This window comes from Bemisia tabaci, chromosome 10 (genome assembly GCF_918797505.1).
Source record: "Bemisia tabaci chromosome 10, PGI_BMITA_v3".
NCBI lineage: Eukaryota > Metazoa > Arthropoda > Insecta > Hemiptera > Aleyrodidae > Bemisia > Bemisia tabaci.
The window spans coordinates 13,733,101-13,759,297 of NC_092802.1; the positions used below are offsets into that span (position 1 = coordinate 13,733,101).

At 37.6% G+C, this 26,197-nt stretch overlaps 2 protein-coding genes across 3 annotated transcripts in view; one reads left to right on the forward strand and one right to left on the reverse strand.

Annotated features, from left to right (window-relative positions):
* The window catches only part of LOC109044657 (nose resistant to fluoxetine protein 6), a 28,612-nt gene extending 20,025 nt beyond the window's left edge, over window positions 1-8,587 (forward strand). Inside the window, exons 10-14 of the mRNA XM_072304902.1 lie at window positions 1,866-2,007; window positions 2,833-3,022; window positions 4,875-5,020; window positions 6,032-6,147; window positions 7,596-8,587. Of these exons, the coding sequence (XP_072161003.1) occupies window positions 1,866-2,007; window positions 2,833-3,022; window positions 4,875-5,020; window positions 6,032-6,147; window positions 7,596-7,689 (688 nt within the window). The 3' untranslated portion in view covers window positions 7,690-8,587. The remainder of the gene's footprint in view (window positions 1-1,865; window positions 2,008-2,832; window positions 3,023-4,874; window positions 5,021-6,031; window positions 6,148-7,595) is intronic.
* Window positions 8,588-9,427: 840 nt separating this feature from the next.
* Window positions 9,428-26,197, reverse strand: part of LOC109044658 (uncharacterized) — a 33,011-nt gene continuing 16,241 nt past the window's right edge. For both annotated transcript variants that reach the window (XM_072305182.1, XM_072305181.1), the window contains exon 4: window positions 9,428-14,736. In XM_072305182.1, coding sequence (XP_072161283.1) covers window positions 14,090-14,736 — 647 coding nt within the window. In that variant the 3' untranslated portion in view covers window positions 9,428-14,089. The remainder of the gene's footprint in view (window positions 14,737-26,197) is intronic.

Here is a 26,197-nt window from a genome sequence, read left to right on the forward strand (position 1 = left end):
CGATCGAATCGTTGTCGATCGATTCACGTCGATCGAATCACGTTTTAATTTTTCGATCGATTCATGTCGATCGAATCCATCATACCCTCCCATCCGAACGTTGGAACCAAACCCTTCTGGCAAAAACGGCTAAAAATTTGTTTGTTCACATTGATACATTTTTGCAAATTCCTGTAGCTTTAGATGAAAAATGGTCAGATAAATTGACTGATCAATTGACATAATAATAATCGTCGGTAATTTGGCATTACAATCCTAAAATCTTTTTTTTTTTCATTGAATGATGCTAAGTCTTGAAAGATTTGTCCTCTTGTATCACAGAGGAATCACAAGTTTTTACCCAATGGTTGCAACTATTTTTGATGACAAAGATAACGGTAGCTTCATGGACGCCATTAAATGACAGAATTACATATAGTTGCATTGCACAATCTTGGCAACACCTGATGAAGCTTCCCAAATTTTGACTTACACTGAAAAAAATGTTTCCTAAATACAAGGCGAAGCCGTCTTAGACCAAGTAAACTGGATACTTAAAAAGTATCGACAAGAAACGGAGGTTTGAACTAAGACAACGGAGTTACCTTGGATCAAGAAATAGCGTTTTCTCAATCCAACGCCCCACGTCCCCTTAAAAGAAGAAAGCGTTTACTTAAAAAAAGGAAACATTCCATGCCGTGAAAATATTTCCTAAATTTAAGAAATTATCGTTGGTTTGAAGTGAGTATCCGTCGTATTGATCTAGGTAAACTGTTTACTTAGAAATAGGAAACAGTTGCGTAACTCCCACGTGCATTTACTGGCTTCAAGTTAATGGTTTGTTTAAAATTAGTAAACGGCGTGTTGGAAGGGAATGCGCGTTTATTGTATTGAAACCAACTGTTGTCTTAGAATTAGTAAACGGGGACGCCCGGCATGAATGGATGTTGCCTAACTCCCAGGCGTGTTTACTTATTTCTAGCCAATTGTTGTTTTAAAATTAGTAAATAGTCACTGCAGGTATGCACACTGCACCCATATCATATGTATTATTATTGATCAATAATAGCAAAAAATGGTTTAATTTATCGAATTTTTGATGAAAAAAATTTTCAATTATATATCTGCAAGTATCGAAGACTCGACATGGCAAGTACCGACTTGCAAATTTTGGCCTACCTATCGGGATTTGAACCTGGGACCTATAGTTTACGAACCTAACACCCTACCTACTTAGCCATCGGGGCTTATGTCTATGTCGGCCGAATTTACACTATATAAGTCATTGACTTAGGCTCTCACCATTATTGTGATAGTGAATATGAGACCTGATGGGTTAAGATTTTTGAACCCGAAAAGATGAATTTGGAGCAAAAAAGAAATACGCGTGTTACTGTTGTCACTTGTTTTACGTTTATTTTTGTTTCTTTCCCATCTTATATTAATTTTTAATCTCTTTAAAAAGAATTGAAAGCAATGCGCCTTTTTTAAAATTTTCTCTCTTCATTTTTTCTTGAAGAATCGCTGACTTTAATAAAATAAGAATGAAGAATGAAACTCTTCGAAAATGTTTGTAACAAAATAACTTTTTATTTTTGATGACTGAGATTGTTACATTTTTTAAATATTACTAGTTCTATTCAATTCGATTATAATGTTCAAGACTATTCTGGACCATTTATTAGACTTTTCTATTTCAATTAGAATATTAATAGTTCTAATTAATTTTACCGTTCTTCAATTATAAATTAGCATCTTACTTCAAAAAGACTCCAAGATTGTGTATCTAGTCTCATTAGTCATGAAATGGCAGCATCAGGTACTACATCAACGATTTCATAATTTCTCAACTTGCAGCATCTAATTCACCATAATTTGATTTGCAGACGATATCCTCTATGGTTAAACGTCGACTACTACTTTCAAGTTTACATTAGAAGCTACATGAGGGCTGGACCATATATTATAAGTATTCTGTCCGCTTTTCTATTATTTAAAATTCGTGCGAACAACTATGTCCTGTCAGTTGTAAGTATTTTTTTTTTTTTTTGGTTTTTTTAATAGTAAAGTAAGTAAGTAATAGTGAGATGTAAGTGAGAGAGTAAGTAAGAAAGTAAGTAAGTAAGTGAATAAGTAAGTAAGTGACTAAGAAAGCAAGTGAGTAAGTAGTGGTAGTAAGATAAGTTTATTTTAAAGCGGTGCTTTAGCATCTAAGGCCATTTACACCTCTGTGTGTTTACATGGAAATCAAGGTTACATCAATGAAAATACAAAAGGGTTAAGGGGGAAGGTTAAATTTTGAGTTTAGTGGGGCGCATTAATTCAAAAAGTTTTACATGATGAGTATTCAGAAGGAAGTAGTAGTAGTAAAATAATTTTATTTTAAAGCGGTGCTTTAGCATCTAAGGCCATTTACACCTCTAAAGAAGGCAGTAATAGTGAAGAAAGTAAGTAAGTAAGTAAGTAAGTAAGTAAGTAAGTAAGTAAGTAAGTAAGTAGTAGTAGTAAAATAATTTTATTTGAAAGCGGTGCTTTAGCATCGAAGGCCATTTAGTAAGTAAGTAAGTAAGTAAGTAAGTAGGTAAGTAAGTAAGTGTAAGTAAGTAAGTAAGTAAGTAAGTAAGTAAGTAAGTAAGTAGTAGTAGTAAAATAATTTTATTTTAAAGCGGTGCTTTAGCATCTAAGGCCATTTACACCTCTAAAGAAGGCAGTAACAGTAATTTTACATACGTAAGTAAGTAAGTAAGTAAGTAAGTAAGTAAGTAAGAAAGTAAGTAAGTAAGTAAGAAAGTAAGTAAGAGGTCAGGCGGACCGGCGAGAAATGCAATTACTTAGTGCAAATTTTGTTGGCAGGCATGGAAATGGCCGATTATGCTTATGGCAATAGCCATAGGGGTAGGCTCGCAATTTTATGGATTCGCATTCTACGACGAGACTCTGGAGTACAGCGCATTCCAGAACGCTTTATTTGGAGCCTTGCATCGCTCACTATGGAGTATCATGATTTGTGCTCTAATTGTGATTCAAGTCGCTTGGGGTCTTGGTAAGTCAACACGGAAGTTAAATTCATTGAAATTGCAGCTTCAATTTTGTATTCTGAAATCGTTCATGAATAGATAATATCACGGAAAACCATAGCAAAAAAAAACAGCTTTTACAAATGCGTATTAGATTATCGACCATTTATTTTTCGGGTGCATTGAAATGTCTACATATTATACTTAAACTGGCATAAAGGACAAGGGGGGGTTTAATATCACATCGATAGCTAAAGTGCGATACCACCATTGCGCTGTTTCAAAATCTCCGCTCTTATGATATACTTTCGAAGAGGAACATGTCAACTTTAGAGCTGGATTTTTTTCCCCTTCTCGTTTAAGGTTTTTTATCAATTTCAGGATTCTACAACCTTGAATGAGTTTCGGATTAGATTCATCTTGCATTTATGCCCCAGACATTCAAACTTTCACGGATTAAGGTCGTGCATTAAGTGCCGAGTCTATTGCTGCAGATCCACTCGTCAGTTCCTTGAAAATGTTTCACTACCACCGGGATTCGAACCCGGGACCTACTGGTCTACAGTCAGACGCGCTGCCCGCTAGGCCAACTTGCCTGGCATGTGGCTATTATGAAATTTTTACAAAATATTCTACTGACAGAGAAGAAAAAATCAAAGAAGTTTTCAAGAAATGACGTTGACTAGTTTTCCGAGGATTCAAAGTATGACTAGAAGTCTACGGTCTCGCACTTAGGCCATCGATATCATTATCTCAAGGTGCTTGAACGTCACAGTTGCAACTGATTTTATAGTTCACATGCAAGTTTATGAACTCCTTATTTGAAACATTCGTTTGCTGAATTTCCTTAGACAGATAACTTTTGCATTGCAGCTTTGCCGAGTTCGATCCTGAACTCAAGTCAATTTTTTTTTTAATTTTCCTCATCAAGAAGTCATTTTACCGTTTACAAACATTTTGAAGAATTCCTTCCGTCACGAGAAGATGTTTACAAAATTAAACCCTTATTTTGGAAACTGCGTGATACCTTCATCCATTAAACTCCTCAGTCTTTGAGTGTTTTTTAATCGCACTAGAGTACCTATATAGCGAAAGTATGGACAGATCGCCTTATGGAGGGCTTAGGGCCCAAAAGTGCAGCCACCCTTCTAACCAACTTCTAACGCACAAAATTTCACTGCCAGTCTGCAGATTCCAATTCTAACCAAGATGGCTTAGAATGTACATTAATGAGCGTTTTTTCGCAAAAATGAGTAAATTTTTGCAAAAACTAAGTCAAATTCGTGCTTTATAAACGATGGTTCGTAACAATTGTATTAGTAAATTGCTCTGGATATTGAAATGCATAGGCTGGCTGCATTTCTGGGCCCTAACTTTATTCGCGGAGGCATCGGTGAAGGCCTGATGGATTTTTGGAGTTTCACATCTGTCTATTCTCTCGCTTAGAGTACCTGTATAGGGAGAGTAGCGACAGATCTGAAACTCCGAAAGTCCATCAGGCCTTCACCGATGCCTCCGCGAATAAAGTTAGGGCCCAAAAGGGCAGCCAACCTATGAATTTCGAATGTCCAGAGCGATTTACAAATACAATTGTTAAGAACCGTCGTTTAGAAAGCATGTATTTGGTTTACTTTTTGCATAAATTTACTTATTTTTGCGAAAGAACGCTCATTTATATACATTCTTAGCCATCTTGGTTAGAATTGAAATCTGTAGGCTGGCAGTGAAATTTTGTGTGTTAGAAGTTGCTCAGAAGGGTGGCTGCTTTTTTGGGCCCTAAGCCCTCCATGAACCGATCTGTCGCTACTCTCCCTATACAGGTACTCTACTCTCGCTATACAGGTACTCTAAATCGCACCACCCATTACTTTTTTGCAGGTGAAACTTTGGACAAGCTGTTGACTCTCAAAGTCTACGTTTCTCTTAGCCGACTAACGTACGTAACGTATTTATTTCATCCCATTTGGCAGATAGCGACGACGCTCAGCTCAAGAACGCCGCTCTTTTTGTCGGAGGGTCGCATCGTAAGTCAAAATTCTATCATCTCTCTTTCGTATTTATTAGGGAGTTCGCCAATTACTGCTTCGAAGTCCACCCCCTATTCCTTGAAAGATATCCGCATCGCAGGATCGAGTTACGCGTCAAACGTTATTCCCATGTTTTCATTTTTTAGTGTAAGGTATGCTGGATGCAAGAAAAAATGGTTTAAAAGAAAATGTGATTCTCATTACAACAATCAGAAATCCATTGGGAGTGCCGGTCACTAATTGAATCTCACAAAACTTAATTTAATTTGTCCAGGATGTGGTAGAATCATTGAATGATCTGTTTGATACAATTTGCTAAATTGTATTAGCATGAAAATGTCATTGACTATGATTTTACTATTCTATTCGTGCGTTTAAGTCTCCGCACCTGCCCATTCACCGGGGATGTATTAGGCTCATTAAAGTATCTGTTATACTATCAATGAAATTTTATTTGCATAGAAGATTACATTCATGTTTATTTGATTGACTACGATTTAAAGTAACAACTTTTCTATGTCTGCGTTTAAGTCTCCGTACTTAATTATTATCTGAGCGTTACGGACTGTTTTTTTTTTTTGGTCCGTCTTAAAAATTGTTTTTAAAATTTTGCATGATTAACTCGACAATGCTCGTTTTTAAGCCTATCACCCCATCTTGAGATCTATTACTAGATGATTGCTAGTCAAGTGTTTGTCAAGAATAAAATGAAAGCTAAAACGAGAATCAACAGAAACCGGATGACATTACCTGGTATTCGGAGCATGAGCGACTACGTTGTAACTCCTATTGAACTTTTGAAAAATTCGCGATCGGCGATTCCATTAACATGTAGAGCAAGTGATTTTTTCCGAAATGATGTCAACCATTATCTAAGGAAATTATATTTGCGGAGGAAATTGCCTACATTTTGAGGTCACTTCATCAATCTTATTCCATCACTCGATTTTATATACATGCATGTTTCATAACTTATATAAAATGAAGGATGTGACGTTCATGTTTCAGATATGGATGCTCGCTGGTGACATAGTAGTCGTATTTGCTGGGTCTCTTTTGTTGTATTTAATCTTCGAGGCTCCGGCGAATAATTTGAGGGAAATTTTCATGACTAAAATCACTCAGTAAGTCCTAACTTGTATTAATTCTCGGTACATTTGTGACAACCAATGTTGTAGAAACGTCACTTTGCGCATACTTCAATTTCGAGATTGTACAATGAAAGAAAGGATTTCATGAAATGTCAAATTGTTTTTATAAAAGTCCTTAAAATTGATATTGTTGAGCCAGGAATATCTCAAATTTAAAAAGGAGGGAAGGGGAATTGCTAATCCCTCCTCTTCTGGGTCGTGGTAACCTTGAGATACTTGCAAAATTTAATGAACTTTTATGAAATGGAATTTCAAACTTTATTCAATAAAATGAGATTTTATTTTGGTGAAATCAAACTGACTGGTTGTAAAACGGGGAGTGATATCTCTGCATATTAGGTCTGAAGGTTTTCAGAAATTTTCGTCCAATTTTTTTCTCTCTAGAGAATTTTAGTCCAATAAATTTCGCCCTGCACCTCTTAGTCCAGTAAGTTTGGTCTGCTATTTTTTAGTCCAATTCATAAAATGGCCCTGCGTTTTAGGTCCAATTTTTTTTTTTTTTTTTTTTTTGTCCTTTATGCAAAGTTTTTCTTTTCGACCAAGAACATTGCACAACAGGAATGGGTTACATAAGGTATTAGTGACAAATGAGACAAATATCAACATTATGATAATAACCTCAGTTTTTCACAAAAGGATATGCTACCATAGTGATTAGGAAGGAATGAAGGGCCTTCTTATCTTTGTCTAACCTCTAAGACACATACGTATGGGGCAAAGTAATAAAGAGGACTAAAAAATGTTGGACAAATTTTCTTTTGGACCAAAATAACCACTGGACAAAAATGTGAAATGGACCAAAAAAATTAGACACAAAAACAATGCACAAAGATTCTTATTACCGTATAAAGCGAATAGGAAGAATGGTCATAACGTACAGCGAATGAGCTATAACAAAATTTTGTATGCTTTAATGTGCGGAAGGTGTCATTTCGAAACTTCTCAATAACTGTGTTGGCAACAACTGTAATGATTCCTTGACTTGTAATTTCCTTGAGAAAGGAGCATTTGGTTATACCCTTCATCTCTAAAAGTATTTTTTTGGTTAAAAAAAAATTTAAAACAAAAAAAACATTTGGGGTTTATTGTACATACCTTGAGAGAGATAACATGATAATATAATGAAATTAAGTCGCTAAGTTTTTAAAATACTCTACTATTTGGAGGAGTCAATATATTAAAAAGAAATTGGAAAAACCATAGTGGTATGCTAAGCTGCCTCGTAACTTGATATACGTAAAACAAGATAGTCAAATCCCCATGCTTTTCTTTTTGATTCTACCAACTTTTCAAAATGAAGACCTTTAAAATTGCATGAATTTTAAGAGCAAATCTGATTTCCAGTAAATTTATGTAACAAAATAGTATGATACCGGAACTTCATTTGTTTCATAGACGAATTTACTATTTTATTTTTTCAGACTTTTTATCAGAAAAAATGAACGACGTCCATCTAGGAAGCTGGAACTTGACCCATTAAATGATGGAAAATCAAGAAAAAACAACGATCCGTAGGTGGAATTAAGTGACAATTTTCCAGTGCAGTTTAGCAACAGCGTTTTTCTACATTCGTCGGCACAAAAGGCAACGCTCGAATTAAATTACGATGTAAGAGAAACGCAAAGCGCCCTCGAAGTAGTGTCGAATGCGACGAACGCTGTACAGATTGCATTTTAACTCGCGGATGCAACTATTCGGGCTTCAGAGATGCCCGTGTTGCATACGCCCAGAAGTGAAGGCGTTTTGACTGTCCGGGCACTCACCGCTTCACCCGCGGCGCGATGCGGCGCCAACTGTGGGTCTTACTGCATTGATTCAAATGGAAGAGCGCCTTCAATTCTTCGTTTATACTAGAAAGGTGTCCCCTAGGCAAGAATAGTCGCAGATGTTGGATGCATCTTTCTTGCTTAATTTTTGATATCGCTTTGCGCTGACCAAGATTTGTAGAACAACAATTCGTGTCTGAGATGTCTTCGAACTGTTCAAAAATGAAGAATTGAAGGCACGCAGTCATTTTAGATCCTTCCAATAAGGCCCACCACAATGAAAAGAGCTTCTCTGTGAGGAAGCAATATGCTGTCAACTTAAACTGCCAATTTTGATATGCCTTTCTCCAATCTTTCCTCTGGGCTATAAACCCGCACCCGAGAAGAAGTTCTTTTCCCGGATAAAAAATTTATTTTTAATAATTAACCGCCATAGCAGTTAGCTTTACATCTTGACATTGCTGTAGTAACTGCTGTGGCGGTTAACTCTGCGTTTTGTGGGTTGTTTCCTCACTTTTTTACATCCAGAATGCCAAGTCAACATCCTTTTTTCTTTTGTTGTAGCCACTACCAATGAACTTTCGTCCACAATATTTGTACTGTTTTTAATATCATAATACTCATTCCTAATCAAATTTTCTGTTTTAATAAATGAAGTTAGTTGTAGCTTCTTTCATTCCATTTATTTCATGATTTCATATACTTTTTTTCACAGTCAGTACACAGGATTATCTTACCGTTTGGACTATGGGAGTAAGTTTACAAAAGCTTCATAGGCGTTGGATTTCAATATGTTTCCCCCTGAAAGTGAACGTTGCAATCTCAAATTACGATTTTTAGACCCAGTTCAACAAAAATCACTCTATCAAAACATTGGGCTCAAAAAGTCGTAACTCCATTTTCGAAACCAAATTTTCCGCAAAGTTAAACTTTTTGTCTCTAAACTCTGAAGTTTGGATTGTTTATTTCTTTTCTCCCTTGTACAGAAACTCAAAAAGAAAAAATACTATTTACCTGACAATGTAGGAAAATGCATCTCTGCTCGGGCAGAACACTGACCGAGTGGAGATGACGAAAAAACGTAAAGATCTTCATACAAATTCGTGCAGACAGTTATGCATGTAAAGTTGCATGAACCTTGAATTGAAGGCGAGTTTTATTTCTAGAATTTCTAAAATCGAAATAATAATGGAAACCTTACAGCGGGTAATAAGCTTTAAATAATTCTCTAAAGGCTGCGAGAAAAAACAAGGAGGAGAAGGAAATAAAAGGTGTTCGATTTTCAACCCTTGAGCCGAAAGCTTCTGAGTAACCGGCCTTCAGACCGTAAATTGGATGAAAACAAATTGCACTTGAGAGTAAAACGCTGCAAATTTTATCGACACAACTCAGATTTAGGTGGACCAGTTAGGGTCTCCCCCCTTATTTTTCTGTTTTTCTTAGTTTTTAAGAAGAAAAATATATAATTACGTAGTAATTATAAATAAATACCAAAACAATGGAGAATTTGCAAGGGTCTGAAATTTGATGAATTTCCTGTTTAAGTGGAATCCTCTGAGTGAACTGAACACGAAGATACCCTTGATTCATAAATTGAGCAATTATTAGAGGAGATATGACAAAATTACCGATTCTGCTAAAATACATGTGTTGAAATGGGAAATGCCGCCAGATGACGTCACAAGGCGGCACATTTTCTCACTTTTAAATCAATTTTTCTCCAATTTCCCATGTCAGAAAAAAATTATGAAAAATGTTGCGAACTCAGCTCATTAGACACTTTCAGATGAAGCAATAAAAAAATTGCGTGCAAATTCTCCATTCTCGGTAGATGTCAAAGACTGACTGAAAACTTTTATTAACCTCTTATGAGAAAATATACATTTTATCAGCTGACACTGACATTGTTGTCAGATGAACATTCTCCCGAGGGAGCGAAAATTATTAAAATTTATATATGACTAATTAAAATTTATTGATAGATTCGTGGATATCCATTTTATATGTTAATTATGCAATTGCTGCTTTATGCATACAATGTCACTGTCTTAGGGGCGTCCCCTGCAGTTGAAATGTCACTGTCTTACGGGCGTCCCCTGCAGTTGAAATGTCACTGTCTTACGGGCGTCCCCTGCAGTTGAACAGTCCATTGTTTCAGAACTGATTTAGTCCCACAGAGATTCAAACGATCTCTGCATGGAATTATTAGCCCATGGAGATCAAATAGATCACTGCATGGAATTTTTAGACCACGGAGATCAAATAGATCACTGCATGGAATTTTTAGACCACGGAGATCAAATCGATCACTGCATGGAATTTTTAGCCCACGGAGATCAAATCGATCACTGCATGGAATTCGATTTTTATGGATATCTTTTCATGGATTTTTATCGGTTGAATTATGATTTGTTATATTGGGATAAGCATTGACAGAATGATTATTGTCGCCTTCTCTGAAGTTTTCCGATGTTAATCTGTTCTTTTCCGATAAGCTCTGTTGATGATTGATTTTCACATACACTTCAAATTTTTATGCTCTGGAGTACAGGAAGGGTCGTTCAAAAGGGTACAGCATTCAATTAAATTATACTCTAATCATTTGATTTGGGTACCTAAGAGGTCACAGTTGATGATTTTTTTATTCATCTTGAATAATCATTCCCGGCCAAACAAAATTGTTGCAGTGTTGTGAGTGCAGTGTGTATGTGAATGTTAAAGTACTCTCTGCTCTGCTCGTTATTCTAGACGGTTTAAAGATATAGGAAGTTAAAGAGTAGGATAATAGGAAGTTAAACTTGAATGCCTTCTCCTGTTTTGGTTCATTATTTTCTTCTTTTGCGTTTCTTTTCATCATCGATAGGCGATGAGCATTCAGTCAGGGTTTCATACAAGATTTCATGCATAGGATGTAGGATATACATAGGACAACACAAAATGAACAGGAGAACATAGGACGGATGGGACAGCAGAGAATATAGATAGGCTTGGTTTAGTTCCTGCAGTATGTTTTTTGCTCTTAGTTGATAGTATGTTGCCTGAAACAAGATGACAACAGAAACAGAAAAACGAACTATCTATTTTGCACATTGATATTAATTTGAGATCATAATGATATGTCTGATAATATCAGATAATTTAATCCGTCTTGCTTCTACACCTAGTGTAAAATCTTATTTAGGTTCTTTCTAATCCAGAGATGCCACTTATTTCCAGCTAGAAATAAGAATAGCTTTAATCGCCAATACGGGAATTTTAATACTTCTTGAACTTTACTCAGTGGCACATTCGATCAATAATGATCTTCACTCTTATTATGTAAACCACTGAACTCAGACTCGTTTGTTAATACTTTTCTTTCATTTTCTTATTTCAGCAGTATTTATTAGTCTTTCAAATTTAATCTAAATTTAAGGGTTAAATACCTCTTTAAGTAAATGTCTTTAATTTTTCTCACAATGAATTTTCTCAAATCTTTCATCTCTATTCAAGAGGATTATTGAAAGTATAAATACAGCATACATTTTGGATGATTTCCTTCCGCACCAAAAAGAAAATCACAAATTTTTGGAAATTCGATTTCCAATTAGAGCGCTATTAAATCGATTTTTTAGGTATGCCATAATAATTTACTGAGGAATTATTAATTTTGCATTATTTTCACCATGTGTTAAAATAGTTTATGATAATTAATCCGCAGCGATGATAAATTAGAATTAGTTAAATCCATATATGTTAAACTTGCTTCATTTCTCCATTATGCTCGATTTTAAAACTCATACAATCAGTCTCTGATCATAACCTCATTAACATCTTCTGCTCACTTAAGTCATACTTTTTCTTCTCATTCAGATTTATACTCTTTTTTCGCATTTAGGTTATTTCTTCTTACTCAAATGTATACTTTTTTCTTTTTCTCACGCAGGTTGTAAATTGGAGTCAAGCTTTCTTTTTGAGACGACTGTCTTTCGACGTTGTTGCCTACATACCTGCTTCGTTAGGTCTTTATTGCCTAAATGCTCTTCCGCTTAGATAGGCTTAGATGTGATTTTGTAGCAAATATTGCTACTTACTTGGCAACAATGCCAACTTACAACATGCCTGTTGAACATAGTTCAACAACACTTAAATCGTACGATGATTTGACTATACAACATATAAAACTGAAATAATTTTAATAGTAGTTTTTCATACCATTTTCGGAAAGTTGGACAGGATAACAGGTTATAATATCATCCATTTTCAGGAGTTTCTGAACGAGTTCATACAATGTCATAATTCTCTTCGGTGGACTTTAGGTGTTCGATTAAGTCCGGCTTGCCCTCTTAATACACGTTTGAGATGATAGAATTTTGCAATTGTTGAAAAATGGCTTGAAGCTCTGCCATACTCTTCATATCCCCCAGAAAAGCTTCTAGAGTTTTTTAATTTGGTTTTTTGATTGTTGTTAGAAGCATCATTTTTGTATTTTTGTCAGTTTCTTCTCTCTTTTCTTCCATTAGTGTCCTTAGACTTTTATCATTGTTTTGTAGAATCTTGTTTCAAATTCACTCAACTCATTTGGATTTACATCTGGTTCGATCATTAGAAGTTCAAAATTTGCTTGGGAAAATTGGGTATAAAGATCTGCTTGGCTTCCTCATAACGAATTTTAAGTTCGTCAGGGCTACGAAGTTCTCAAGGCTTGACAGCTGATAGTTAAGATGAAGTTTTGTTGCCAAAAGGCTGGCTTTTTTCGCTTTTTTCATTGTTAGGCCGAATTACTGTCTGATATTTCGAAATTGAATCGTGGAAATCGGTCGATTACTGCACGATTTTTAATAACTTAGGTATGTGGAGCTCAATCCATCACTGCACATACTTGGTATTGACACGGAGATCGAGCGATCACTGCATGTCTCAACCATAATATGATAATTATTTTTCAATTCGCCCGTATATTCCACTTTTGTGAACATTTTTAATTTTCGTTGACGTCTTCTAAATTGCGCAGATGAAGATCACGTCGGGGTCACCATGTTTTTCTTAGTTTTTAATAAGAAAAATATATAATTACGTAGTAATTATAAATAAATACCAAAACAATTCTCGGTAGATGTCAAAGACTGACTGAAAACTTTTATTAACCTCTTATGAGAAAATATACATTTTATCAGCTGACACTGACATTGTTGTCAGATGAACCATTCAATCCTGTTTGTTTTAAACTCATCAATGATAAATGAGCTCTTGCATTCCATAAAAGATTTGCAAATTTTGCGTCTCTGGTTCCTTTTAACATAAATACGTCCAAATGGGGTTCATGACCTCACATATCTCGGCAACTTCGATTACTAGCGGTTCCTTTTTACAAGCGGGTCAAAATCATACTCAATCATACTTGGAGCGGCCATAGCAAAAAGGAATCAAGCCACATCCGCTGTTGCCAAATTAAAATCGGCCACTCAATTTTTGCATGAAAACGGTTGTGCGGATTTTTGTGCAAAATCAAGTGAATTTTTTACATGGTACGAAGCAAAGTCCCTAAAATTTTCACAAATGTTCTCTTATAAAAAATTAAAGTGTCCACTTAAGCTCGGCAATAGCTGACGTATGGCTTGGTTCCACTGTGCTAAACGCGGTCCATTTCAAACGGACCGATTGAAACATGATTGTTGTTGTGTTCAACTAGAGTACCTTTATAGGGAGAGTATGGGCAACTCAATTTATGGATTTCTTGGGGCCCAAAAGGGCGACAACGAGAAAAACGAAAATCATTAGAAAAGCGCCGCTGCCAACCTATGCATTTTAAAGATTAATCAAAAGGGCCGACGGCGCATTCTGAACAAAGCGTTAAAGGATCAAGACATTGAAACTGAGAAAATTAATGCATGCGTAATTACAGTTTTATACGTGCTTTTATAATTTTCGATCAGTTATTAAACGACGGGTGGTAGACTTATGAAAATTAGTACCACTGGATGATTCGAGTTCATAGGTTGGCTGCCCTTTTGGGCTCCAAGAGCTACATGACCCGATCAAACCTAACCTCCAAATTTTCGAGTTGTCCATACTCTCCCTTTACGTTCAACTAAAATTAACTGAATATAGTATAAATGGTGCGTCGTCATTGTTTTCTTATCTATTTATTTGATTATTTTCATTTACACTTATTTATTTCCATCATATCGCTTCGTCACTAAGGAATTGCTATGTCGATTCAGTGGGCTTCGCCGCGGACTGCCTCCTGGACTGCCTCCTGGACTTCTTAGCGGACTACTTTCCGAGTCTCTCCACGATATGTCCTTTGAGCTACGCCCTTCATCATCCTCATATTCCTCATCCCCTAGGATATCGCGTTCGGGTGAACTTCCACGTCTGGTTGCTTGGGCTTTCTCCCACTCTGCTCTCATCCTCGCCTCTTCCCTCAGCCTTTTGTCCACCTCTCTCTTGGTTCTCTCGTTGTACGCAACGCCATGATCCTTAAAACTGTCCTTGGTAAACATTTGCAAATCCGATGTGCTGTAAACCGGCACATTCTTCTTCTTGAAAAGACGGAGGATTTTCGTCTTATTTATCCCCCCGTTCTTCGCTTGATAGGATTTAGGTTTAAGGCGCAATCTTGAAATCATGTTAGAGAGCGGTGTCGACATTCGACAAACGCATACGAGACGCGGCTCCGACACGCAATGTTGTTCTTCGATCACCTCACCGTCGGAGAGCGGTGGGCTTTCTTTTGTCATCCAATCGTAGAAGTAGCCGTTGTGTTTCAAACAGTGTCGCCAGCATCTCTGTTTCAGCTGCCGTAGAAAATCATCTATGGACAATTTAAAAAGATCACTGTGAGTGTATGGGAAGTACGGTACACTGGCAAAAAAAACCTCTTGGTTCAAGAGTGCAGTTTCTTGTCGCCGGATTTAAGAGTCTGGACTCCTGTTTCGCTGCAAAATCCGCTTGAATCAATGCAAAATCCGCTTGAATCAAGAGTTCAAGACTCTTAAATCCGGCGACAAGAAATTGCACTCTTAAGTCAATGCAATGCGATGCGGCATTGGTCCAAGAGGTTTTTTTTTACCAGTGTCTCCATCAATGGGTCAGTTACGCCGGTCAAATAGTCGAATCAGTGAGAACGAAAACTCACCAACGCGGAAAAACGAAAATAATCAAGACAAAGACAAAACTGGACAGTGGATGAAGAATTTAGTCCGAAGATTTTTGGTGCCGGAAGACAAGAACTAATGGACATTTTGAAGATCCAAGATGGAATAGATTACACGAATGAAAAAAGCACGAGTTTGTCGTGTGATATGGACATTTCCATTTAATTGTGGTAGTACACGAATTAATTGTGGTAAAACACGAATTTATCGTGGTCGTACCCGAATAAATTAGGTTGCTACCCAAATGTTACGGCACTACCCTAACTTGAGTTGCGGTTCTACCACAATAAATTAGAAATGCCCGTATCATCCAAGGTAGATTTACACAGATATGGACAGAACTAAACAACTGGCCTCTGATTGGCTCTCCAGCGGCCCCTTAACGTCATCCATTTTGTATGTTTTGATTATTTTGATTTATTATGTTCGGTTTATCGTTTGTCAAAATTTTGTGGGATTTTTTGCACAATTTTGATTATACGATATTAATTTTAGCGTTTAAACGCACAAACGTTTGAATGTTAATTTCATTGTAATTTAATTAAAAAACGGGCCCCTTAACCTACGTCACGAGGTCATGTGACACGTACTGAGGCTCATGGGAAATTTTCAACTTTTCCATACCTGTGTAAATCTACCTTGCGTATCATCCAACAAATTGTGGTAGTACCCTTAATTTTAGGGGAAAACCCCTAACACTTTTTTTTCCGTGATAACTTCAATAACCTTTATGAAAACTGACTGTCTTTAATGAAAATGTAGCACAACCGAGTTATCGAGTTATGGTGTATTTTCGTTCTCACTGATTCAATCGTGTTTCGATGTTTGCGATTCTTGTAGATCAGCTAAAAGTAAGGAAATCTGTCCCAAAAGCTACTTTATACGTTCGGTTCATGAAGTCATCCACCACGGCAGTGACACCGTTAGTTTCACCCACCTTGCTTCCATTTGTCAGGGAGACACGAATTTCCACTGGTTTCTCAACGTAAAACTCGGGTGAAAGTGAGGTGGAAGAAAGTAAGGGTGTTACTGCCGCGGTGGATGACGTCATAAATCGAATTTTTCGAAGCGCAATATTTCGGTCGATATGGAACATAGAAAGTTGCTGATTGGACAAATTATATAATTTTTTGCTGGCCTTTAAAAATCAAACATCAAAACACGATTCTATGACCAGCGCAACTAGCCCAGCAATGAGCAGACAGTTTATTCGGAGTAATTTTATACCTCATACATATTGATTTATATTAAGTTTACGTATTATGAATTAAAGCGCCGCGATATGAATACGTTTTCTCTACCAAATTCAACGGAGAGAGCAATTTATGCAGCCGAGAGCGATGGAGGGTTAGAAATCAACTCTTGCTATTTGCTGAATACACTTCTGGCTCGAGCGCATTTTACACTGAAAAAAATGAGTTAGCGTCAGATCACTAAAAATGGTTTCTATACACTAACTCAAATTGTGTGATTTGGACAAACATGATTTTTGGTTTCTGTGCACTAACCACTATTAGTGCTGGAAACTAATTCCGCTACTCTAATTCGCATTCGGTAGGGTTGGGTCAACCTAACCTCAAAACTGAGAGAGGAGAAAACGGCTTAGCGAATGATAACTGGACAATACTTTCAGGAAAAGAAGATTTCTTAAAAGATGAGAGGTAAAAATCAACTGACCGGTTCCAAATGAACGACAGAGGAAAGGAATATCCCATAGGTATGTGCAAGTAGACAGAATTATCCTTTAGAGAGACACACACTCACACATGAAACGGTAGCGAATGTTCACACTGAATAAACATATCTCGTCCGAACACTTGAGATATTCTTTTGAAATTACGGGAGAACACGAACTATAGAAGTAAGCAGTAAGTTCACAGATTTTCGTAAAATATAAACTGAACGCGGAACGCTTTAATCGCAATTTAATACAGAAGATTGACGACTCCAACGAATATCATGCTTGTTTACGTTTTGAATCGAACAGACGATTTCTAACCTTAACAGGTTTATTTATGTTGCTTTCGAACGTTTTCAAGAAAGAGAGGACACTATAAATCATACCGGGAGTATTTACATTGTCAAACGAGCCCGAAATTTCACATTTTAATTGATTTTCACGAGCTGACGCGATTGAGGCTGTTGTACCGACGCCACTTTTTCGAAACTAAATAAATGTAACGGACAATGTGGCAGTTAGTGTTGAGGGCGAATTAGTTTGACCCGAAGGTGAATTTGTCTTACCACAGCGCTAATTTTACAGCTAGTGCTGTTTTCCAATTCTGGTTCGCGCTCTAGTAAAGTCAAGTCAGCGTATGAAGCGAATTGATTGGTGCTTCAGTACAATAAATTAGTTCTGAAGCCTAATTTTGATTCTACTTGGCGAGAACTTACCAAATTAGTTCTCAACGCTAACTCCTTTTTTTTCAGTGTAGCTACGCATTCACCACTGCAAAAATGTCAAAGGAAATCGATAAAGCCAGCGTGTATAAGGCTATTTCGACTTTAATCTTCCGTCGCATTTCTAAGGCGCGATGATACAACTATTTGAACTCTCCGGAATGCGTGAGGTATCACGCCGCATTTGAAGGCGTTTTCAAAACAGCCAAGTTCCGCTATTCGGATTATTGTTTTGCATAGTTCCTATTATTATGTTTTATTTCCTATCATTTGTTTGTTTTCAATCCTCCTATAGAAACTACTCATTTGCTGAATAAACTTCTGGCTGGAGCGCATTTCAGCTATGCATTTACCACAGCAAAAATGTCAAAGGAAATCGATAAAGCCAGCGTGTATAAGGCTATTTCGACTTTAATCTTCCGTCGCATTTCTAAGGCGCGATGATACAACTATTTGAACTCTCCGGAATGCGTGAGGTATCACGCCGCATTTGAAGGCGTTTTCAAAACAGCCAAGTTCCGATACCCGGATGAACGTTTTGCATAGTTCATATTCTTTTGTTATATTACGTACCACTTGTTTATTTAAATCCTCGTATAAAAACCACCCATTTGCTAAATACAATTCTAGCTGGAGCGCACTTCAGCTATGCATTCACCACTGCAAAAGTGTCAAAGGAAATCGACAAGCCCAGCGTGCATGGAGGCTATTATCATTTTAATCTTAGCGTCAGCATAGAAAAGTCTGCGCAGTCCATCAAAAACAAAACTTTAAATGCGTTTTTCTCAAAACACGGTTTCAAGTTATAGGCTGTTCTTGGTGCGGTGTCCTCAATTGAAATAGCCTTCATGCACGCTGGGCTTGTCGATTTCCTTTGACACTTTTGCAGTGGTGAATGCATAGCTGAAGTGCGCTCCAGCTAGAATTGTATTTAGCAAATACGTAATTTTTATAGGAGGAATAAAAATAAACAATTGGTTAGAAATAAAAACAAAAGAATATGAACTATGCAAAACGATAATCCAGATATCGGAACTTGGCTGTTTTGAAAACGCCTTCAAATGCGGCGTGATACCTCACGCATTCCGGAGAGTTCAAATAGTTGTATCATCGCGCCTTAGAAATGCGACGGAAGATTAAAGTCGAAATAGCCTTATACACGCTGGCTTTGTCGATTTCCTTTGACATTTTTGCTGTGGTAAATGCATAGCTGAAATGCGCTCCAGCCAGAAGTTTATTCAGCAAATGAGTAGTTTCTATAGGAGGATTGAAAACAAACAAGTGATAGGAAATAAAACATAATAATAGGAACTACGCAAAACAATAATCCGAATAGCGGAACTTGGCTGTTTTGAAAACGCCTTCAAATGCGGCGTGATACCTCACGCATTCCGGAGAGTTCAAATAGTTGTATCATTGCGCCTTAGAAATGCGACGGAAGATTACAAAATTTCAATGTGCGGCTCCTTTTCGGAACGAATCGATTCTACTTTTAAGAGTCCTAAGAGTCAATTTTAATTACTTAAAAATCCCCCGCTAAGGAGATCTATATCTCAAAAAATCGATTCACAGTGGAGCCGATCATCCGCGCTTTAAGTATCTGCGATTCAACTAATCTGCGGTTTTTTATCGGTGCATTTTTCCATTTAGTATAAACAAATTTGGGAGTGCAAGCTAATCAACCCTGCGATAAACCTCCTTTAAACGCATAGAAAAGATCACTTTCCAGAAACTGTGCAATTCTATGCTGCAAACATCTGTGAAAAAGTCTACCATAAATTATCTTCGCCAAAATTACCCCTTTTAGGGTATAACGTATTCATGTGTCCACAATTGACAGGTGTATTAATAGAGTCTATTGAAGTACAGTTTTCTCGATCACTATCCTGCCGTGCTAAGGAAGAACGCCGTATCAACATTCGAGAGTTGCCAAATTTTCTGTGATTAATCATGTATTTTTTAAGAAAGTTACTCATACTTTTCCCTGAAATTTTCAGGTATTTTAGATCAAATTGCGAACAAAATTGTCTGACAAATTTGAATCAAAACATTCAAAAAATTTCCAAAATGTTCCAATGTGTCCAAATTTTCAAAAAGATTTTTATTGAGGGGAATCTGGCAACGTCTGTGGGCTCATACGGCGTTTTTCCTTAGCGCGGCAGTATTCCTGGCGAAAAAGCCTAGTTTTCGGAATATCCGCGATTTTCTGTTATTTACGCGCGGTAACTCCGTTCTCGATAACCGCGGATAACCGAGACCCTATCGTTTTTACATGCAGGTCTTACATGGCTCTAAGATTCTCACCCATTTTAAAAAGTCAGGTCCACCTGCAATCAAACCGACACGCGTCATCCAGTCGTGATTTTTGCTCAAAGCGGCAACGCAGCTTAGGTTTTGCGCATTTAAATGTCAGTAAAGTTGTCGTTTTCCATCAAAGTAGGCTGCCTCATCTAGATTCGAGTACATTGATAATTTACATGGAAGGTGTGCGAAGTTGCAGACTTCGTCACAGGAGCCCGCGCCGTTTTTTCTTTGGGTTGTCTGAAAGAGTACTCGTTATGTAGCGAAAGGCGTTTTTTGCTCACTCCACCATGAACATTTCTGCTTTCAACGGATTCCGACGCTGGATTGTGGAAAAGTCAGGAGTCGGTTGACTGTGCATGTTTTCATCCGAACATACGCTTCAAAGTGAATGAACTCGCGCGGTAACAAGAAAAAGGGGGGGAAAAAGTGTTAGAAGTCGGACTTCAGGCGCTGTTATACGTGCTCTTTTTGGAAATGAATTTCCTTTGCACGTTGGGTTTGCAAATCCCAATCGTATATTTCCTGTCGCTTCAAAAACACGAAGCTGATATAAATTGATGAGAAAACATTAGATTAGAAAACATTAGGTTCCTCCTGGGAGAAGACGCAGAGGGCGCCCAATGAAAGGTTGGAGGGAGGGGATCGAGGCGGAAATGTTAATAAGGTGCTTAATCCCCCAAGATTTGTGGTTTGACAGAGAGCAGTGGAGGTTAGGAGTCGTAGAGCGCGAGGGAGTGCTGTAAAGCGACTTATATGTATGTAGAAAACATTAGATGTTGTTCGGCTTCTGACTTTATTCATAATTATATATACTATACACTGAAAATGCACCTCATAAAGATAGGTCAACTTTGTCGGCAACGTTAAGGGATTCTATTACACCCTCGTTGACTGAACGAATCTTGGCCAGTGTTACGCTCTAAATTTTTCATTGCCTTTAAACAGATGATCAGTCTCATGTGGTGTATTTGTGTCCTTGAACATCCTCACGTAATGCTTCCGTGTTTAAAAACAAAAATCCTCTGAACTGAAGTTAAAATTGGACGTATTTCTGTCAAACGGAACTGTGCGCCATAGGGGGAGGAAGGTAGAGGGGGGCTTGGATTGGCGGCGGAACCGGGCGTCGGGCTCATTCCGTCCTATACTCGCCATGTTTTTCCGTGGCGCTCAGTTCCGTTTGACAGAACGCGCTATCCGGCATTCTAAATTCCTGAAAAGGAACTAAAATTGGCGCTTAGTTCCGTTTTACAGAAATACGCCCGATTCCTCTTTTTGTGTCTAAATCCAGCTGCTAACTCAACGCGCAAGGGTGCCATGTGACCCCCAATTGTCATCGAAACCATGAAGAAAATGATATCCTCTGTTCTTCTGATCGCTTCCTTCACTTCCTGCCACCAACCTTTCACGATTTCGATTTTTAAGGTCAATTTTATTTAGTTTGATAAACATGGATCCTCTTCGAACGACCGCTGATTGGAACACCCTCGATCTACTGTTACTTGAAAAAGTATGGAGCGGAAAAAAGGAGAAACCAACCGTTCATTCATAATACGAATTCATAATATTTTAATTTTTGGCACCACAGTAGGCTCAGGAGAATTTTATCTTTATTGAATAATATAGCACCGAACAAAATTTGCAAACCCTCCGGAGCGAAGCACAACAAAAAGAAAGTACATAAATCTCGTACAACCTCGACAACCTAGAGGAAAAATCCAACAGTATACATGTACAAACGAGGAAAAACACACAAAAAATGACATGGATCTGAATGTAGCAAAGTGGAGAAATGGTGCTGGGTTCACACCAATTCGCGGGAAGATCAGAGACGAGAAATCCCACAAATTGCAATTAGAGTCAAAAAATTTTAACTCTAACGAGTATACCAGTACAAAACTGAGGGGAAAGATTATTCAGCTCAGGCAGTTTGCATTGGAATACCTATCAAGTTGACGTCACGCCGAGAGATCTATGACGTATTCGGTCTTTTTAGATCTCATCAGTAGATCACACTAGTCAGTAAACCTCTCCGTCCTTGGTTTATGCTTTTCACATTCAAAGCCAGCGGGGAGCCCCTGAAATTTTAGGGAGGTCAAAAGGTAGCCAACTTTGACCTAGGAACGTCCTCCAAAAGTCAAATCTCTACCTCAATCGGGCAAAACGTTAGATGGGGAGAGGGGACTTTTCTAACACCATGAACGCGTTTCTCTGTGTTTCCTCGTTGCTTCGTGGTTCCTACGATACGTTTTCTGCCGAGCTAAGGAAAAACGACGTTTAAACATTCGAGAGTTGCCACATTCCTCTTGATGAAGCATATATTTTTGACAAGATTCATGCATACTTCTCCTTGAAATTATCAGATATTTTAGATATCAGAAAATAATATTCTCAATTTTCCCAGTGAATCCGGCTTTTATCGGAGGAAACTTGGCAACGTCTGATGGTTCATATCGCGTTTTTCCTTAGCACGGCAGTTTTCCTGTTTTGGTCATGCTAACGCACAAGCCTTTTTTAAGAGTATCTCATTATTTTGGAGGATTTTTTTTGATAAGTCAGAAGGTTTTCGAGACAGAGCCGAAAATTCTCAGAAATTTCACCCGCTCAACCACACTCCTTTCAGTGAATATGACGTTAGAAATTTGTAAATTGTGCTTGCGTGACGTTTAAGCCTACACCAAATATTGGATGGAAGGTTCCATGACGTCATCACTCACGTCCATTGTGCATGCTCATTTTTTTATGCTCTTGTTCATAATTGAATCGGTTGCTGTTATACGGGCGTAAGTCCAAAAATTTCAAAATCGTTTTTTTTGCATTTTCAGCCTCCTTTAGGGTACATACACATTTTCTGAAAAGATGGCGGAAGTCCTATGTATAGAAGCCTGGGGAATAGGGGGGGCGAGTTCTCAAACTCGCGCATTTCTAAAGTTTCTGTAACTTTTTTTATAATAAATGAAGAACATTTGTATTGAATTTGCATCTTGACCTAGCTGTTAGGTGATATAACTTCTTATTGTGCATTGATCACAAAAATACATGATTGAAATTTGAAAACTTGGTTTCAACACTTTTTTAAATGAAAATATCCCATGTCACCTTCATTAATTTTGGAAAAATAGGAGTAATTCTAGAAAATTTAGGCCTTTAAATAAATTTAAAAACATATAATAACTCCCTATGCTATATAAAAGAAAAAAAACCATGTGCTACATTTTTCAAACTTACTTTAATATTAGTTTTTTGGCTTGAAACTGTCTCAGTCATCCTTCGTTTTCTGGTATAAGGGCGTAAGTCCAAAACTTAAAATTAGCCTAAAAGGGTACTAAAATTTTTCTGAGCCCAAAAAAACATTTCAGAACTTTTAAACGGGTGTTTATACAACCTTTGAACCCTTTTTTGAAATTTAGTGGTGTCCTGCATAACGAGAAAATCAGTTTTTTGCCTCTCCTGAAAAATTTGGATTTGTGGACTTACGCCCGTTTAACAGAAACCGATTCAATTATGAGAAGGAGTCTTCAGGATCGAGCGATGCATTCTATCCTCATCCCGATGAGAACATCGTTGCATACAACGATAATCAATCAGTAGATTTGCCAGGCTGCTTCAGTAAAATTACCAAGAAAGTTCAATAATTTTACCGAAATTTTTCGGTTAAATTACCAATTCCATAAATGGTAATTTTACCAAGAGAAAATCAAATAGAACCCTGAATCTTCGTAATTTTACCCTTTTCTTGATAAATACACGGAGATTTTTTTTCAGTGCGCCTGCCTATCGGCTAAGCGCTTAAAATCTGGCTCAATGGTATTTTGAGTTGCCAAAAATTATTGTCCACATTTTCGACGAGGCAAAAACTTGGGTAACCGTGGGACTAACACTGCGTAAGTCACCCTGAGTCTGTAACACCGGGGGATGAAGGAAGTGTCCACCTGACAAAATTTCCTCTCGCCCTCGGGATGTCAGAGGCTACGACTTGCGTGTTGGTAGCGTATTGGCCGGTCTCCAATGCGATCCAAGATCGATCAAGCAGGCCGATTATTGAAAGTATGTCAGCAGAACAAGACAAGACATAGCCCTATATCTTTGTCATTCAATGGAAATTTTCAGGAAAAAATATTAGCTGGCAGTTTATATTACTTTCTGTTCTTTTTCTCATATCAAGAGTGGCGGTAGCCACCCCCGGTCGAGGAAAATGACGTCCTACTAAAGTCCCGATAACAAACGGGTGGCCGACACTCTTAGTCACAGGCAACTCCCTTAACTTGAAAATTGATTCGATTGCCATTCGACTGCAGCCCAAACGACGGCACGGATTCCTACGATCTTGGTGTCTACGGACGCATCTCAATTAGGACTACAAAGTGGAAGAGTTTCATTAAGATCCATTGAGTTTTCAAAAAGTTATAAGCACTTAATGACCCAAAACAAGGAAAATTTTACTTTTTACTTTGCCGGGAAATTTGAATTTCAAGAATCCAGGGTCCTGAGAAAGTCACTCAAACTCCGCGATAACGGTAAACCTTAGACCCATAAAAGTGGGTACCTAAAGAATCGCCATGTTACCGTGTGTGCCGCTTTTGACTTTATTTTAACATTCCAAATGTTTTAGAAGAGAAATTACGTAAAAACGACTAAACTGACTGCCGACCTCCCCGTCAAGACCACCTTTCACAGCAGATTTCTCGCTTACACGTTGGCCGATTCCAGTGAAACCTACAAAGGATCAAGGTTGAGGATATGAGGATTTCATTTCTACCACATTTAATAGGGCTTCATCGCACGGATAATTCAGCATCGGCTAATATCTTTCACAATTTTAGCTGTAATCTTTTGAATTTAGAAAAAAACCGGTAGTGGTTCAATCAATGCTATTGGTTGATTCTGTTCAGGTCCGTCCGAGTTTCCGGAACGAAATTCTCGTCGTCGATTATACCAACCTCCAGCTCCTGTATTTATTTGTGAATAATGTACAGATTTAATTTAAAAGTTCGATTCATTTTCGATAGACCCTAACTAATATTACACACTTATATTATTACGTCCACTTTTATCCCGATACATTACTTCATTGGTTTCTTAAAAATTTTCATGTGATTTACTGACGAACGCAACTGTAAGTTTAAGTGAGGTTATGTCGTCATGTTTATGTCAGTACCTGACCTAAGCGATATATGTAATTCAGGTAAATTACGTTAACGAAATTACACCGAAATTGTGCCAAACTCTCCAAAGGAAGCAGCATTTACATCACAGAATGTATTCTCACTACTAAAGTCTAAAAATTACTGGAATATGAGCCTCGGCCTTCACATGCGACTGTCACTGAACTTCGACCAAAATTTATTCGCTCTATATCTTGCCATCAACCTATGTGCTCTGGAGTGATTATGTTTCTCTGAAGTGTATGTTATTTACATTAAGAACATGTTTCCTTCATGATTTATCTTGGAATCCTCCTATCTCTTCTACCGTTCTTGTTACGCGTGGCTTGCGAACCTGAGTATGTGAGGCACAATTCCATCCCTTTTCGGAACAGTTCAATCATAGGTCAACTTAATGTCACATAATCAAAGGTCTTTGACTGTGAGCATTTGCTCAAATTGGTTTCTTCTGAGTCTCTTTGATTTTGCGTCAGGAGTTGTTAGAAACTTCATTTTGCCCAACAATGTATAACAAGGTCTTTAATGAAAGGTATGTACCCGTTTTATTCTCATAATTTCATAAGTTGATGATAAAAATACAATGAAGGCTTCATTTTCTTGCATAAATTGCTGTGTGAAATGGGTGCGTCCATTCCTCCTCTATTTAAAAGAGTAACAGAATGTATCGCCCATCTGTTTAGAGGACTTCAGTATTAAGATACGTAGGTACGTGTTCCTGCCTAGTTCCATTGGAATGAGTGTGATCGTGTTAATCAAGGCTAAATACAATTAGACCCCATGGTATCAATGTAATCATAAATGCCTCTCCACTCTTACCAACTAGGTGCGGCATATCCTCCGATCAAGAGATGGAGATTGCCGTCTCAGTAGGTACGAGGGTGAGCCTACGAACCCAGGTATGGTGACCGTAAGTACCGCTTTGGCCTCTCACATTCAGATGAACCTTTTTTTCTAATGAACTCATGCCAATACTTAGATCTCCAGACTTATTTACTGCATTAAGAACACATAAGATAATAAATTAAATAGGTCAAGTCAGTTGTCAATCTTTATACCAAGTGCAGGTACCAACATAATTTTTTTTCATTGGGTGGACAAAGGACACTAGCTGCAATGCAGCGATTCATAGATTCAATTGTCCCCAACCGATCCGTGATTTGGCGTCACTCCTTTGGATAAAAAGATCACGATATTTCCATTATTATTAATTAAAAACATCATTTAATTTGACAACAGTTCTGTGTGCGTTTCC